General features: G+C 40.2%; 1 protein-coding gene across 3 annotated transcripts in view; it reads right to left on the bottom strand.

Annotated features, from left to right (window-relative positions):
• The window catches only part of CHD7 (chromodomain helicase DNA binding protein 7), a 126,221-nt gene that overhangs the window by 41,291 nt on the left and 71,262 nt on the right, over positions 1 to 13,668 (bottom strand). For all 3 annotated transcript variants that reach the window (XM_035317421.1, XM_035317420.1, XM_035317418.1), the window contains exons 4-6: positions 7,983 to 8,121; positions 4,862 to 4,999; positions 3,739 to 3,804 (exon numbers count right to left, since the gene is read on the bottom strand). In XM_035317421.1, the coding sequence (XP_035173312.1) occupies positions 3,739 to 3,804; positions 4,862 to 4,999; positions 7,983 to 8,121 (343 nt within the window). The remainder of the gene's footprint in view (positions 1 to 3,738; positions 3,805 to 4,861; positions 5,000 to 7,982; positions 8,122 to 13,668) is intronic.

The following is a 13,668-nucleotide window of genomic DNA, read 5'->3' as shown; positions in this document are numbered from 1 at the left end:
TACTAGCTGCATTAAGTTTTTCTTTACCATGTTAGATCACAGGTTAATCCACTCCTAATCTCAGTTTATGAAGTATTCCTTCTCTTCCAGACTAGCAAGAGGTTTTATCATTTTAGGGTTTATACCACTCCGGTACAGTTTCTGTTCATCTCTAGAGAGAGAAGTGACACCAGCTTCCACCTATGTCTCCCTGGAGAAATGGAAGGCAACAAGCTATTCCTGGAACTGGAACTACTTCTTGATCTTCTTGCATCCTCTGTTGAAGAAGATAAACTACCCTTTAGCCCTAAACACAGGGATGAGCCTTTTAGTCACTTACAAAGACACCGTCAAAGAAAAGAATTTGAAGAATAGTAATTAAAATAAATAAATAAAATAGAGCATCTTCCAAGAAGGTATTCATAATTAGAGGTCAAAACTAAAGTATAAAAAAATGAAGATCCTATTATCTGAATCTATGCACTCCCTGAGGCAAAATCACTCTTTAAGAAGTCATCTCTAATTTTAAGATTCTGCCTTTTTTTTTTTCCCCTGAAATGTATTATGGCCAAGTCTCTTTATTAGTTTTAAATCAGGAACCTTTGAGATTCATCAATCTTAGAGTGACAGTGTGGTTAAACACCTTTATATACAGGTTTCGTATTAGCCAATTTAACTCCTCTCCGCAGCATTTCAGTCAAGTCTATTTTTTGTCATCTGCCAATATAGTAACAATAATTTACAAGGTAAATCTTGATAAATCCTGTAACTCTCACAAGTAAAATGTGCTACTGTGTTGTCTAATAGGTAATAACTGGTCTATGTTATTATATGTTCTGTGAGTGTGATTCAAAGATTCAACCGAAGAAAGAGTATTTCAGAAAAAAAAAAATCCTTTAAAAACCTTATTCTAGCATTCAAGCTGTTTGGAAAAAGAGAAAAAAAGAAAAAACACTAAATTCCAATCAAGTTACAATCTCCAGTGCTCGAATAAGGTGTCCTAATACATGAGTATAGCCCGAATGAGAGAGATTATGCGCTCTATGTCTCTGTCTAACCCTCACAACTCACATTTACATTAACCAAGTAAAAAGGTGAGACATTTATGCAAAATTCCCCCAAAACTGGTTATGCAGACATCCTAAAACAGCACTTCAGACATGGGCAACACAGGATTCTTCAAATGATCATTGCCCAGGTGTGACATAATCGACAATCTTATCCACAGCCTTTGCAGATAATTGAAGAAATAAATGATCCCTTCCTTCAAGCAAATACAATTCTGCACTGCCTTTGCCACAGAGGTGATACAGTAATACCTGCTAATACTAAAGTTATTTGACCAAGTCACTGAAGTGTAGAGACAAGTAAGGGCTACAAAAAAAAAAAAAAAAAAAAAAAAAAAAAAAAAAAAGGAAGATTGCCTGTTAGAAAAATGGAAAAATAGCAGACAGGACACATTAATGACAGATGGAAAGACATACATATTAAAACCCATCAGAGATACACAATACTAACTAACTAGTTTTAAACTAACCAGTTTGTGGATGAAATTTATGCATGTGTACACAGTTCTACTCGATACAATTCTTGCCATGTATTGGTAGGCAAAAAGAGAAATTCAGATGTGTACCATGCAGGTACAATGCTCCACAAACTCCACATCTTTCCAAAATACATGCTGTTGTGCTGAATTGCATATTTAGTTCCAGCCATGCCTTTTCAAAGTTAGGTATCAGAAATCCAAAGGGGGGTGAAGTTGGTTAAGGAAAGAACTGAAGAAATGAAAGATCTCCACATACTGAAGACATCAGGACTGACACAGTTAAGAAAGAAAATATGATGCATGTATTTAGCACTTTCTGCAAGAGGTAAGAGCATTCAACAGAATTAAAAATTCCATGTGAAGAATAACAGGGAAAAACATTGTCTGTTATGCTTGAAGTACTTACTATACAGTACTGCTTCCGATCTGGTAACTTCTAAACTAGACTAAGGCAATTTTTGAGAAAACCAGCATAATTTTAAGATAAGAATACTGTTTCAAAAGCGTACTCATTATCTAATGTCCTTTATTTGAACGAAACATCTTTGTTACAACCTAATTCACTGAAAGGTTTCCTAGCAAAGCCTTTCCTCATGTTTATTTTATGCGTTGGTCCTGATCACAGCAATTTTACTTTGATTAGTAATCTAACAACTGGGGTTTTGATGATGTTAGTAAGAGTGTAAAAGACCTTTAATAAAAGCACAGTTGGATACTTCAGATGTTAAATATTAACATCTTGAAATCCATTTTTTGGGGATAGAGAGGAGTGTTGGGAGAAAGAGCAGGAAACAAGAGACACCCCTCAAACCTGCAAATACAATCCATAAAAAACATTAAAGAAAGAGCTCAAAATAGAGCTTGCCTCCAGCAGAGCTTGCAATCAAAGACATGTAGGCAGCAGACCAACCACTTCCCACAAACTGCAGCAAAATACACACTCCCCATGAGTAATCACACCTTTGTTTGCAGGGGAGAGGAAGAAGAGAAGAATAATTGGTGAAAAACAGCTTCAAATGTAAAGACATTTATGAAAAGATCACATTCTCCTCGCCTACCTGGTAGACCATCAGGACAACTAATTATTAAGTTTATACTACATGAAGTTTATCTGAAAAAATAAGCCTATGGTTTAAAACACAAAATAGAGCTCTAGACTTCAAAAAACCAAACCCTAGAGGTTTGTGCTGTAAAAGCTGTAGAGCTAAATTTAATCAAAGCCAGTCATGACATTGCATGAGTTTAGGTTTACAAAGCCATTAATGATGTTGTGGCAGTAGTAATAAAATAAAAATAAATAAAATAAAGCATAAACCCATAACAAAAAATACATGAATAAACACAACTTTTCCTCATCGAATCTGAAAAATAAACACTTTGAGGAAAAGAAATATTTCTGGTTAACTAAGACCACCATGAGCTTTATATCTATATTAATCAAACAGGTTTTTTTTTTTGTCCATCTGTAAAATCACTCAGAGAACTAACTACACAAAAGAGTCTGTAAAATACAATAATGCCTCTTTTGGAAAAAAGCTCTTCTCTATTTCCTACTCAGAGTTTAATAATTTGGAAGTGCAAAGGCCAATCAAATTCTCAAGTAGATTAGAGGAGTCTGTAGGCAAAATAAGAACATAATTAGTGATCAGGGCAGGATTTAAAGAGAACCACATTTAACCAAACAATATTTTTTCACCATCTCAGTACAGCAACATGGAGCACACCGACCACCTCTGTATGTAATGTTCTTGATCTCAAGTAAACTTGTACAGGCTGCTAAGTACAACAACTGTCAAAACATGCAAAAATTATGGGTAAGGGCTTTTTTAAACTACAAAAGGCAGAAACCTAGGATGCAGGAGTGTTCTCTGCCTCCTCAAACTCCCATGAAACGTTACCGAAAGTGAAGAGCACAGCAATTTTTGCCCAGGTGTATGTATTTGGAAAAATCAAAGTTTTCATTTGAAGAGATGAAAAAGAAGAATTTGAAGAGATGAGATTTGAAAAGACCAGAAGACTAAACAAGCAACCTGTTTTCTGTATGTCTATCCAAAAGCATTCTAAATAGTATCTAAAGACATTCTTAGGGGAACCAACTCTATCCGATAAAACTTAGAAATATCTAAGCATTTTTGAGAACTTAATGGGGGTATAGCAGAAATATGCTTAACTTGTTTAAACATGTGGAGGGAAGAGGTTGTGTTTTGTTTTACCTTTTTCTTGACTGAACGGCTACTCATGATTTTCTCCACAACAGGACCTTCAGCATCAGCAGATTCCTACATCACAAGTATCATACAAGAATTATGGCTGTGCATATAATATTTTTGATTCTTACATACTTCCTTCATTAGAAAGCTTCAAATATTTTTTTCCAACAGGACTTTAATACACGGGAGGATTTTTTTTTTCCTCTCAGCATGAGAGCTGAGAAGATTCAAATATATTTAATGCCATAATAAAGGATTGAAGGATACTTGTTTAAACACATTTTTAGGAGCTAATGGAACTCCAGCTTTCTCACAAAGGCTGGCATGCACACACAGAGATCAGTTCGCCTCTCCTAAAATTATACATGCTTTCAGCACCAAACAGTCTAAATATTAGAAGACATTCAAGAACGCTGGTTGGCTGTGTAAATGTCCACATGATAGCTATCAAAATTGCATTGATTCCCACTGTTACAACTGCAGGCAAAGCTAGCAAATTCTCCTTCTGATAAGGCACAATTAACAACGGAGATCACATACAGTATTTCAGAGGGCTTAACAAATTGCCAAATGAAATACCAAAGAACACGCCTATATTCGCCAATAGGTTATCAGTTAGTTAAGTGAAGTAGTTCTTTGAAAAAGCACTACAAAACAATGAGATTGTTACAACAGTCATTCCTACATTATTACCCCTCATCTTACTCAAACTATTTTATCCATCATTTACATTGCACAGAGAATAAAGTGTACCCTGCTGGGTACTACAAGGCAGTAATTTCATAAAGGGGTTCTTATGGTGCCTAGCAGCAGGGGACAAGCTTGAGTGGTTTATTAAAGTCACAGAAGCCAGTCCACTGAATTCAGAGAAGTAAATTCAGACCCCTAGCAGTCCAGTTTAGGTTCCCTTTAGGTAGAAACTATTAATTTCAAAGAACTGTGTCAAATTGCATATCACCAGCTTGTAAACAAAGTTATGAATTAATATATTCTTAAAGAAGGTAAAAAGCTAACTCCTTCTGGCACACTGTGCCAACCAAGGATGAATATCATTCAGAAAAAGAGCCCATATTTGAACTCTGAATTTTGCAGTTACATCCACCTTTCCATCCCATTCAAATCTGACCTGTTGCTCTGACTGAGAAGTGTTTGAAGGAGAGTCTCTTCCAGCAGCATCAGCATCATCTGCCTCCTCATCTGAAATCTTGAACTCCAGGTCTTCTGTGTAACGCTTCCTTTTCACCTGTCTGCTGGAGCGTCGCTTCTACATGGAAAGCATTGATGTTTTTCGTGACAAATGAAACTGATAAATTGCACAGTAACCGAGAAAGCTTCTTCTTACTTCTCAAATACACTTGTGTGTAGTGAACAGTATTATTTTTTCAGCGTCATGGTAGGAACCAAGGCAGTACCATTCTAAACTCATGCCTGTTGGCTGCTCTTAACTTTTGTAAAAACAGAACATAAATCACAATACTTCATGCTTGCTCTGAGCTGGAAAGTGATAACATTTGTTTGTTTTTAGCATTCAACACAAACAAACACACTAGAAAAGAAAAAGGCATATCTCAGAAAGCAATTCAAAAGCAAGAAGTTACACCGTGTCTACTACAAACTTTGACAGATGGCCAGCGCAGGCACCAAATACCACCTTTCCACAGCATGGCTCACGGTGTTGCTAAGCAGTGACAACACACTTTTGTAGTCTCCTCATCTCCCCAGTTGTACCCAGATTATCTTGTAGGGGAAATGCAGTGAAAATATGATTTCCTCACTCCACTGACACAGCGCTGTTAAGAAAACCATCTTGTAGCACAGCACGAGGAAAAACTTGGGAAAAGACCCCAAACTTGAATAGAATACGATGAAAAAATTGAACCACCCCAAGTGAACAAGTAGTTCTTGTCTCCCCCATACCCTCGTCTCCGGAGTGAGAGAAAGATTCAGAGAAGCTGCAGAAAATCTGTAAAATATACAAGCACTCATTTGGCAGAATTTGCGACATATCACTCAGTGTCAGTCATCACTTTCTGCAACAATAAAATTCAAATTCCCAGATAGTCTGCATCAGGTTATACATTTTCAGAAGCTGATAGCATATGCTGTTGAGGGAAGCTGTTAATTCATCATTAAATATCTCAATGGGCTCACATACATATTTAAAAAAAGATGCTGAGTTTCAACTGCTAAAAATCCATTTTTATGAACTGATATATTAATTATTTTTTACATCTTTCTCAGCTTAACACACATCTTCTCTAGTACACACAAGCATTTATAGAGCTTGTTTAAAAGATCTGTCTCTCTAAATGTGCATAAATGAAGTTTAAAATTTACTTAGCTCTTTAATCACAAATATCTGATGCACTTTACAAAATGGAAATTCTGTCTTAAATTGAAAATGTAATTTTTGAGCAAAGACATCCTTTAAACAACAATGATGCGGCTTATACCTTTAACACAGCAACTTATGGGGTTTCCCACATAACTGTAATATGATAGCAATATTTTTATACTTGAAAATAGATGTTACTTGGCAAACTTACACCCTCATTTCCATAATCACTGCTGGGAAAATATCCATCTTCTTTTGGCTCAATAGGTAAGTCTTACCACTATTCTTTGTGCCAAAAATCTTTTCTTCCATTTCCCTGATAGAAAGGAGACCTCAAATGTAATGGTAACCCTCCCTGATGTTTATTGACGTGGTTAGCTTCCTGTTTCCTCTGGCGTAAACATGAGGCTTTGCAATGCTTATGCATCTCTGTCAGAAACTGTGCGTGCATGTACTTGCATCAGATTACCTTTTACTCTTTAACTGATCTATATGTGGAAAAGCAATGTTAAAAATCTGTATGGTAACACAACAAAAGTAAATATTCCTCTCTGAAGGAACTAATGCATCATTTTCTGCATTACAAAGCAAGATCTTTATAGGTGACTCAGTATTTAAGAACACAATGGAGTTTCAGACAACCACATAACTACCTCAGTTGGGAAATGCATAACAAGTTTATTAATCCTAGTAAACCTTCCCTAAATTTACATGAAGAAGTGTGGGGGTGTATAACATGCAGAGCATGAGGAAAAACATGTAAGAAAAAAAGAAGTAATGCAAAGACCCTAACGCTTGTATTTACTATAAAGAAATTAAAAATATTTCAAATGTAAAATTTATCGCCCAAGTGAATTGCAAAAAGAGAAAGTTTTGTCACACTAAACTAAAAACAAAAGACATGCACATATTTTGACTTGTAGATAGTATAGAAAGAGTATATAGTGATCCCCCAAAATCAGCCTTCAAATTTCTTCTACAACTTTTGTCAGTGTTGTTAATCAGGCTAAAAGACTTGTGACACAGAATGGAAAACATTCTTCAAACATTTTAATGCTATGGTATATCTCAACTGTTCTCATTCAGAATACATGACTTTCGTGAACCAGAACTACTGTTTGCTCTGTTGCTGCATTTTTTTCTGACAAGAATACTCCAGATCACTCAAATTTTATTATCCTCTAGATCTCTTCTGGAAAATGGCAAGAAGGAAGGCATAAACTGTGTCTTGTTAGGACATCACTATTTGGCAACCTTTTCACCAAGCTACTTTGACCACCAATCATTGGTCTCAACAGCTACCTAACTAGAAGCAAGCTGATATGCAATTACCGAATGCAATGGACTCCAGTAATAGTAGCACAAGCTTAGGAATTTCATGCTTCTACCATCATAATTTGCCTGTATCCTTTCATGAGGAAATTCTTATTTTTAATGCTCACTGTGAGCACTGCCAGCAGAAGCAAGCCAGGAGCTGAGTACTTTTAACACGACTAGCAGAACACATGAAAGTTCTTATATATGCTCTGTTCCTATTTCCAGATTTTCTTTATGTGAAAGAAAGTTTAGAGAGAAATTGACAGGTGGGCAGTGGTGAAGAAAAATTATCAGTGTTAGCTGATGACTGCAAGTCCTGAAAAAAGGCCCTTCACATATTAAAGTGGTGTAGTAACAAGTCCTCGACATGCAGACTTCCTTCATCCTGCTTTGTCATGGTTTATTTTTGATTTCAGCTTTCCAAAGTCAATGCAAAAAAGAAACAAGAGGCTTATAAGACCCAATAATGCTATATCAGGTAGACAGACCAGAAGATTCAACACCATAATCTCCTTTTTTGTAGCAAAGACTGTGAGAACTACCATTGCACGCATCTAAATTGCCAAAGACTACAGTGAACTTGAAAGAGCATTACCTGAACCCCTGGGTCATCTTCATCTTCTGGATGAGGTGATGGTGGTGGAGTTTTTTCCAAATCTGAGTTTTCAGAACCTTCCTTTCCCTTGTTAACCTTTTTCTTCGCAGCACTTGTTTCAGAATCTGTTTTCTTGTTACTAGAACAGAGGAATTTGTAATCAATATTTGCATTAAAATGTAAGCAAAAAGCACTTAACAGAACAGTTAATCGGCAAGATGTTTGTTTTCAGTGACTTCATTATTTTCAGCTGCCTTGCTTTATATTAAAGTATTTAAGCATAGCTGTAAAAACCAATGATGCATGTGCCATTGCTATATGTTTCCCATTCCTTAACAGTGGAATGGGGAAATACCCTCCCTTTGGTACTTTAGATAGTGACAGTGAATGTGTCTTCAACAAGAACCTGAAAATGAGACCAGTAAAAAGGAGCTGCTCTGCTCAAAACCTGCACCATCTGCAAACACTATTTACACAACCTGACACGCGTGAAGAGGAAGAGGATTATAAGTGTACGTTTCTTGCTGTTCCGTGTGGATGAGGCAAGCAGAAGCAGAGGAAGTGTTACCAACACAAGGGACCAATGGCAGAAATTCTTCATTTTAGTCCAGGGTCCCTGTCACTTCCAAGCAGTGGGACAGGAAAGGTGCTTTTGTGTCAGCTCTGAGTGCAGATGTGGGGACTCGACACACGCGACAGCAGTGCATGGCGCTGGAGCGGTGCCTGCAGGGAGGATTTGAGGCGCTTGGCCAGACCAGGCTTGTGGTTGTCAGCTGCAGCTGCCTGGACTGGCTACCTAGCCTTGACACTTCTCACAGGTTTTCTACCTTTGTTCCTCTGGTGAGGGAAAAAAATAAAAAATAATAAAAAATGGTATCTCAGCATCTGTATGATATTTGCAAGCTATATCCACTGCTAGCACAGAAAGGTTTTGGGGGTTGGTTCCCTCCACCCCTTATGAAAACATTCACCTCAGGAGGAGGTGGAACTCTCTCTCTCTAACTGCATCAAGATCTTGGGACTCGCTCAGGTTGCCTGTACCAAAGCCAAGCTTTAAAACAAATCACCACCAAGTCAAGCACAGAGATGACTTTCAGCGGCGCGGAGATGAAATTTTGAAATGGCAAAGAGGAAGAACTGATGATAAAAGCTAGATATCTTTAACACATTTAGTCTCTGAGACTGGTGTGGGTTTTTGCTAGTCTGTTTTCCCCTCTGTGGTCTGCCCCTCAGGCCTGGCACTGCTCTGACACAACGCTTCTTACAGAGTCACCGAAATGTTGAGAAGAAAGCTGCTCACACAGAGTCGCTCACTGATATTTGGCGAATGGGAATTACCGATAGCCAGACATTATTTCAGTCGCTTCTGCACGGCTTCTGCTCCCTTCATGTTTTAATTTCACACCCAGGACACCGTCTGGGGTTTGTTTTTCCTGTATAATTCCCAGGCTTGTAGCTTCCCAAACAAATAGCAGCTTTGCGCTTATTCACGTCGATTAGCGCATTTGTCAACCGGAGGCATGTTTTGGAGCTACAATTTTAATTTTCTGACTACAGTTATAAATACATATAATGCTTTGGTTGTGAGACACAGCACGGCCTCTTCCACAGCCTGTATTTAAACTAATAATGAGTTAAAAAAGAGGAAAGTTCAAACGTGGAAATGGGAGTTTTGAAAATAAATTTTTCCTACGGTGAGATTATAGGGAGCGACGTAGCCTTTTAGAAAAGAAACACCTCAAACCGGTACGATTTTCTACCAAAAAAAAAAAAAAAAGAAGGGAAAAGTTTGACACCGCCGAGGGGAAGCGAGCCACCAGCGGGAGGAGAGGCGCGGAGCGCAGCCAGCCGCCCCTGCCTCCCGCGGCCGCCCCGGCGCGCAGGCCGCACATGGCCAGGAGTCTCCCCTACTATGCGGCTCCATTTCCAGCGTTTATTTCCGCTCTAACTGCCACAAATTACACAATGCTACAGCTGAAGCGGGGCCCCCGGCCTTTCATCTGCGCGCCGAGAGCGCTCGCATCGCCCTGGCAACCCGCGGCCACGTGACCAGCACCTGCTCCGCTGGCTGGCGGCCACCGACTGCAGCCATCTGCTTCTCTCAATCAGCGCCCCAACGCTCCCGACACCTGCGCGGCCGCAGTTTTTTTTTTTTTTTTTTCAGTTTTTTTAATTTTTTTTTGTCTTTTTTTTTTTTGGTTTCGCCTTTTTTTTTTTTTTTGTGGTCCCCTTTTATCAAATCACGGCAAAGCCGCTTCCAAAAATAAAAACAAACAAACAACAGAAAACCAAACCCCGAACACCAAACCCCACAGCAAACTTTACATATTTTTCGGATTTGTTTAAATCAAAGGTGGGCCTGTCAGGGGGCTGGCCGGCTGCCAGGTGAAGCGAGTTGACAGGCTGGCGCTTTTTGCCGGCGACCTCCATAAATCAGAGCAAAGCGCGCAATTAAGTTTAGTAGTAGTTACCGTGCCCTGGGTGCACTATCGCATATGAATAACAGGCTTAAAGTCTGGAAGAATAGCCTGGCCTAGCTTGGATAAAATATCCGCCTGCTGAAAGGCAGGAAAGCCCTAATGCCGGCCGGCCGGCCTCAGGAGCGCTGGGCCACGCACATCCCGGCATGGCCCAGACAAAGGCCCCGCCGGAGGCTCAAGCGCTCCCATCAGATCCACCCCGACAAAGATTTCTTTCTAATGCCTGTCAGACCTTCCCCCGCTCCTGGTGACAGAGACTCCGAGCTAAACGTCTTCCTATGAGTATTTCGTGACCTATATATACCCACGGGTTGTGCTTCGGCAGACTGAGTCACGCTGGGTGAGAGAGCCGCGCGCTAAGTCATTCGGACACCATTTCAAATCACCCCCGACAGGCCAGTTAAAAGCAGACGCACAAAAATCCAGCCACCAACTTGGGCAGAACAAAGCCCACGAGCGGATTTCACTGAGAATTCTAAGTTCTGGATGCAGGAGAAGAATTGCCATTTTTAAATACGTAGCCCCAGTTTCTCTCGTGAAAAAGGAAGTAAAGAATAAATAAAGCAGAGAAAAAGAACACTGTCTCTTGGAGCAAGGTGAGGTTTTGTGTCCTGGCAGCTTCACCTGGCCTGTGGGACCATCGGCTGCCTTGAAATGCCAGCAACCCTTGCTGCTGTCTGCTTTCCCACAAATCCCATGTAATTTGTTCCTAACAATGAGCTGTACCCGGTTTTGACTCAGCCTGTCTCACCTCCCAGCGGTGACTCATGCCCTTCAGGAACAGTGTCTGGCTGGACCAGAATTACTTTTCCTCACTGTAAGTACAGGCAGGTAAAAATCTCTTCTTAGAGGCTTTGGCATTACAGTTAGGGTCTGCGTGTCGATCCTTAACTTGGGATGCACGTCCGACAGTACCTTACTGAGGTACTATTTGCATGCACACAAAATACTAAAATACTTTCTAACTGTTAAGGGATCAGTGAGAAGACAGCCTGCAGGTCAGATGAGAGAACAACAAATAAAAACAGGGCCTGAAGAGGAAAACAGTGAGCAGGATAACAGAAAAGGAAACATGGATTACAATTTGAGAACAAGCATGCAAACTTCAACAAACCACATTTTGTGTCACACAGCCAGCAGCCACCTACAGGGTGAGGTCAAACTCCAGGATCTCAGAGGGCCTAACCGTCTGACCTAAAACTACCCCCAAAAGCATGGGATGCTTAGCAGAATTAATAGGGGAAGTAATTAGTCCTTATACTTACATTGTGCAACTATTTCACCTGAACTGGGTGACTGACAGATCTGTTTATTAGTGTAATTTACGATGGCTATCAGGATTTGGGTGATGCTTCTTTTCTGTCATGTACACATTCAAAATAAGTCAGACACTATTGATCACTATTCTTCCACTTGGGAACACTATCCAAAAACAAATTTCTGATAGGAAATGGGATTAGAAATATGTTGTACATCCACTGCAGAGCAACAAAACCACAAACCCCCCCCAAAACCCCCAAATACGTCCCAAATACCACCCTCTCAAGAGGCTAGGACTGACAGTCTTTCTGTGTTGCCTTATATAAAGCAAACATTTATTTTTTTAAAGCTTCTCTTCTAATCAAAACCTCTTTAAAAAAAACACACGCACACATAAATCTGTTTTAACATGTCACAGAAGTAGGAAAAACAATAGGATGACGAGGTTTATTCCAGCCTGACAACTCAGCCAAATCACTAAAACATAAGCTTTGGTAATGGTGAAGCCTGCAAGGCCCATCTGTGGGGGCAGGCAAAGGTAAATATTTGGCAGCTGGGCTAGTTCAAAAGGGAGATGAGGACAGGTGTGAAAAGGAACAGCCTCAGTGGACGTGTGCATGGAAATCTTGCACTGTTTCCTGTCCTCTCCCACAGGCAGCCCCTTCCTGCCTTTCTCAGGATGATGTGCGCTTCGGAGTGGAAACTACCAGTACCACCTAGGGACCTCTCTTCCTGTCCCCCGGCTCCCTAAGGTACTGCATCCTGCTGCTCGCACCACTCCCCCTGTGCAGCAGCCTTTTCCCACTTCCGCAGCCAGAAGCCATCCCCTTTCCTACACAACAAATAGCTAATTTGCGCGCCAAAAGGGTCAGTCTCCACCTCCCTCTAACAGAGATAATTACACAAGAGCTAGCACTCCCCATGAGAGCAGCAACCCACACACCCTACCCTCCAGCCCAGGCTGCTGCTGCACGTGTGGGAAGGACATGAGCTCCTCCTGGAGAGGAAAAAGCAAGATAAGAGCAGCTCTGCCAAGCACAGCACACTGCTCTGAGGAGATGGGGAAAGAGATGAGCTCCTGCAAGGAGATGCCATTTGGCCCTTTCAAGTAGTTCCTGCTTCTCCCACCTTAATCAGTGGCCACTCTCTAGGGTTTCACAGGAAGCAGCGGGAGAGCTATCAGCTGTGCAGCAGCGTGATCTTCTCTAACAGGTGGTCCGCATCTCCTCCAGGGACAGGCACAGGAGGAACAGACATCTGAGCCATGACTTTGCAATTTAGTAGGACTCCTTGCCTTTCCCTGTCCATCTACTTTCAGAGAAAGAAAGAAAAAAAAAAAAAAACTCTGCTTGCTTTGCACGTGCCTGAAGCCAGCACAATAATGTGTAAAGCCAGTGCAACTCTGCACCTGAACAGTTTAATGAAAACCCTTCATTTGTGACCTTAGGTATACCTGCATTTTTCTTTTTTAACCTGACTAGTTTGGTTTACAAAATATTTGTTTTGCAAATGGCTTTTTACCAGCAACCACTGCATTTAGCCTTCAGTGTTGGCAGTTTTAGACTAATATTGATTGCAAGTGTAGTAATACCACAGTAACAGGATCTTTCTTTCAAAATCACCAAGTAGGCAGTACAATATGCTAGCCCCCCATTTTAGTGTTTTCTTTCTTTTTAACATGTCATGGAACACACAATTCAAACTAGCATGAAATTAATCAGCTTCTTCCATTCTCCAGTCTAACTTGCCCATCAAATTAAGGTGCTTTTCAGTGAGACAGGCTGCTTACCTCGTCACAACTTGCACCAAATACAGAAGAAATGTGAAAGACAAAGTTTCTCTCCTGTCTGCTTAATAAAAGGATTATACTGTTGGTCAAAACTTAAAATGAAATGACAGGGTTAAGTTTTGAGCTATATTTCATTACTAGATGGTTAAGATACAGC

The sequence above is a fragment of the Oxyura jamaicensis genome, chromosome 2 (assembly GCF_011077185.1).
Source record: "Oxyura jamaicensis isolate SHBP4307 breed ruddy duck chromosome 2, BPBGC_Ojam_1.0, whole genome shotgun sequence".
NCBI classification, from domain to species: Eukaryota; Metazoa; Chordata; class Aves; order Anseriformes; family Anatidae; genus Oxyura; species Oxyura jamaicensis.
This window is presented reverse-complemented; position numbering and strand designations above follow the sequence as displayed.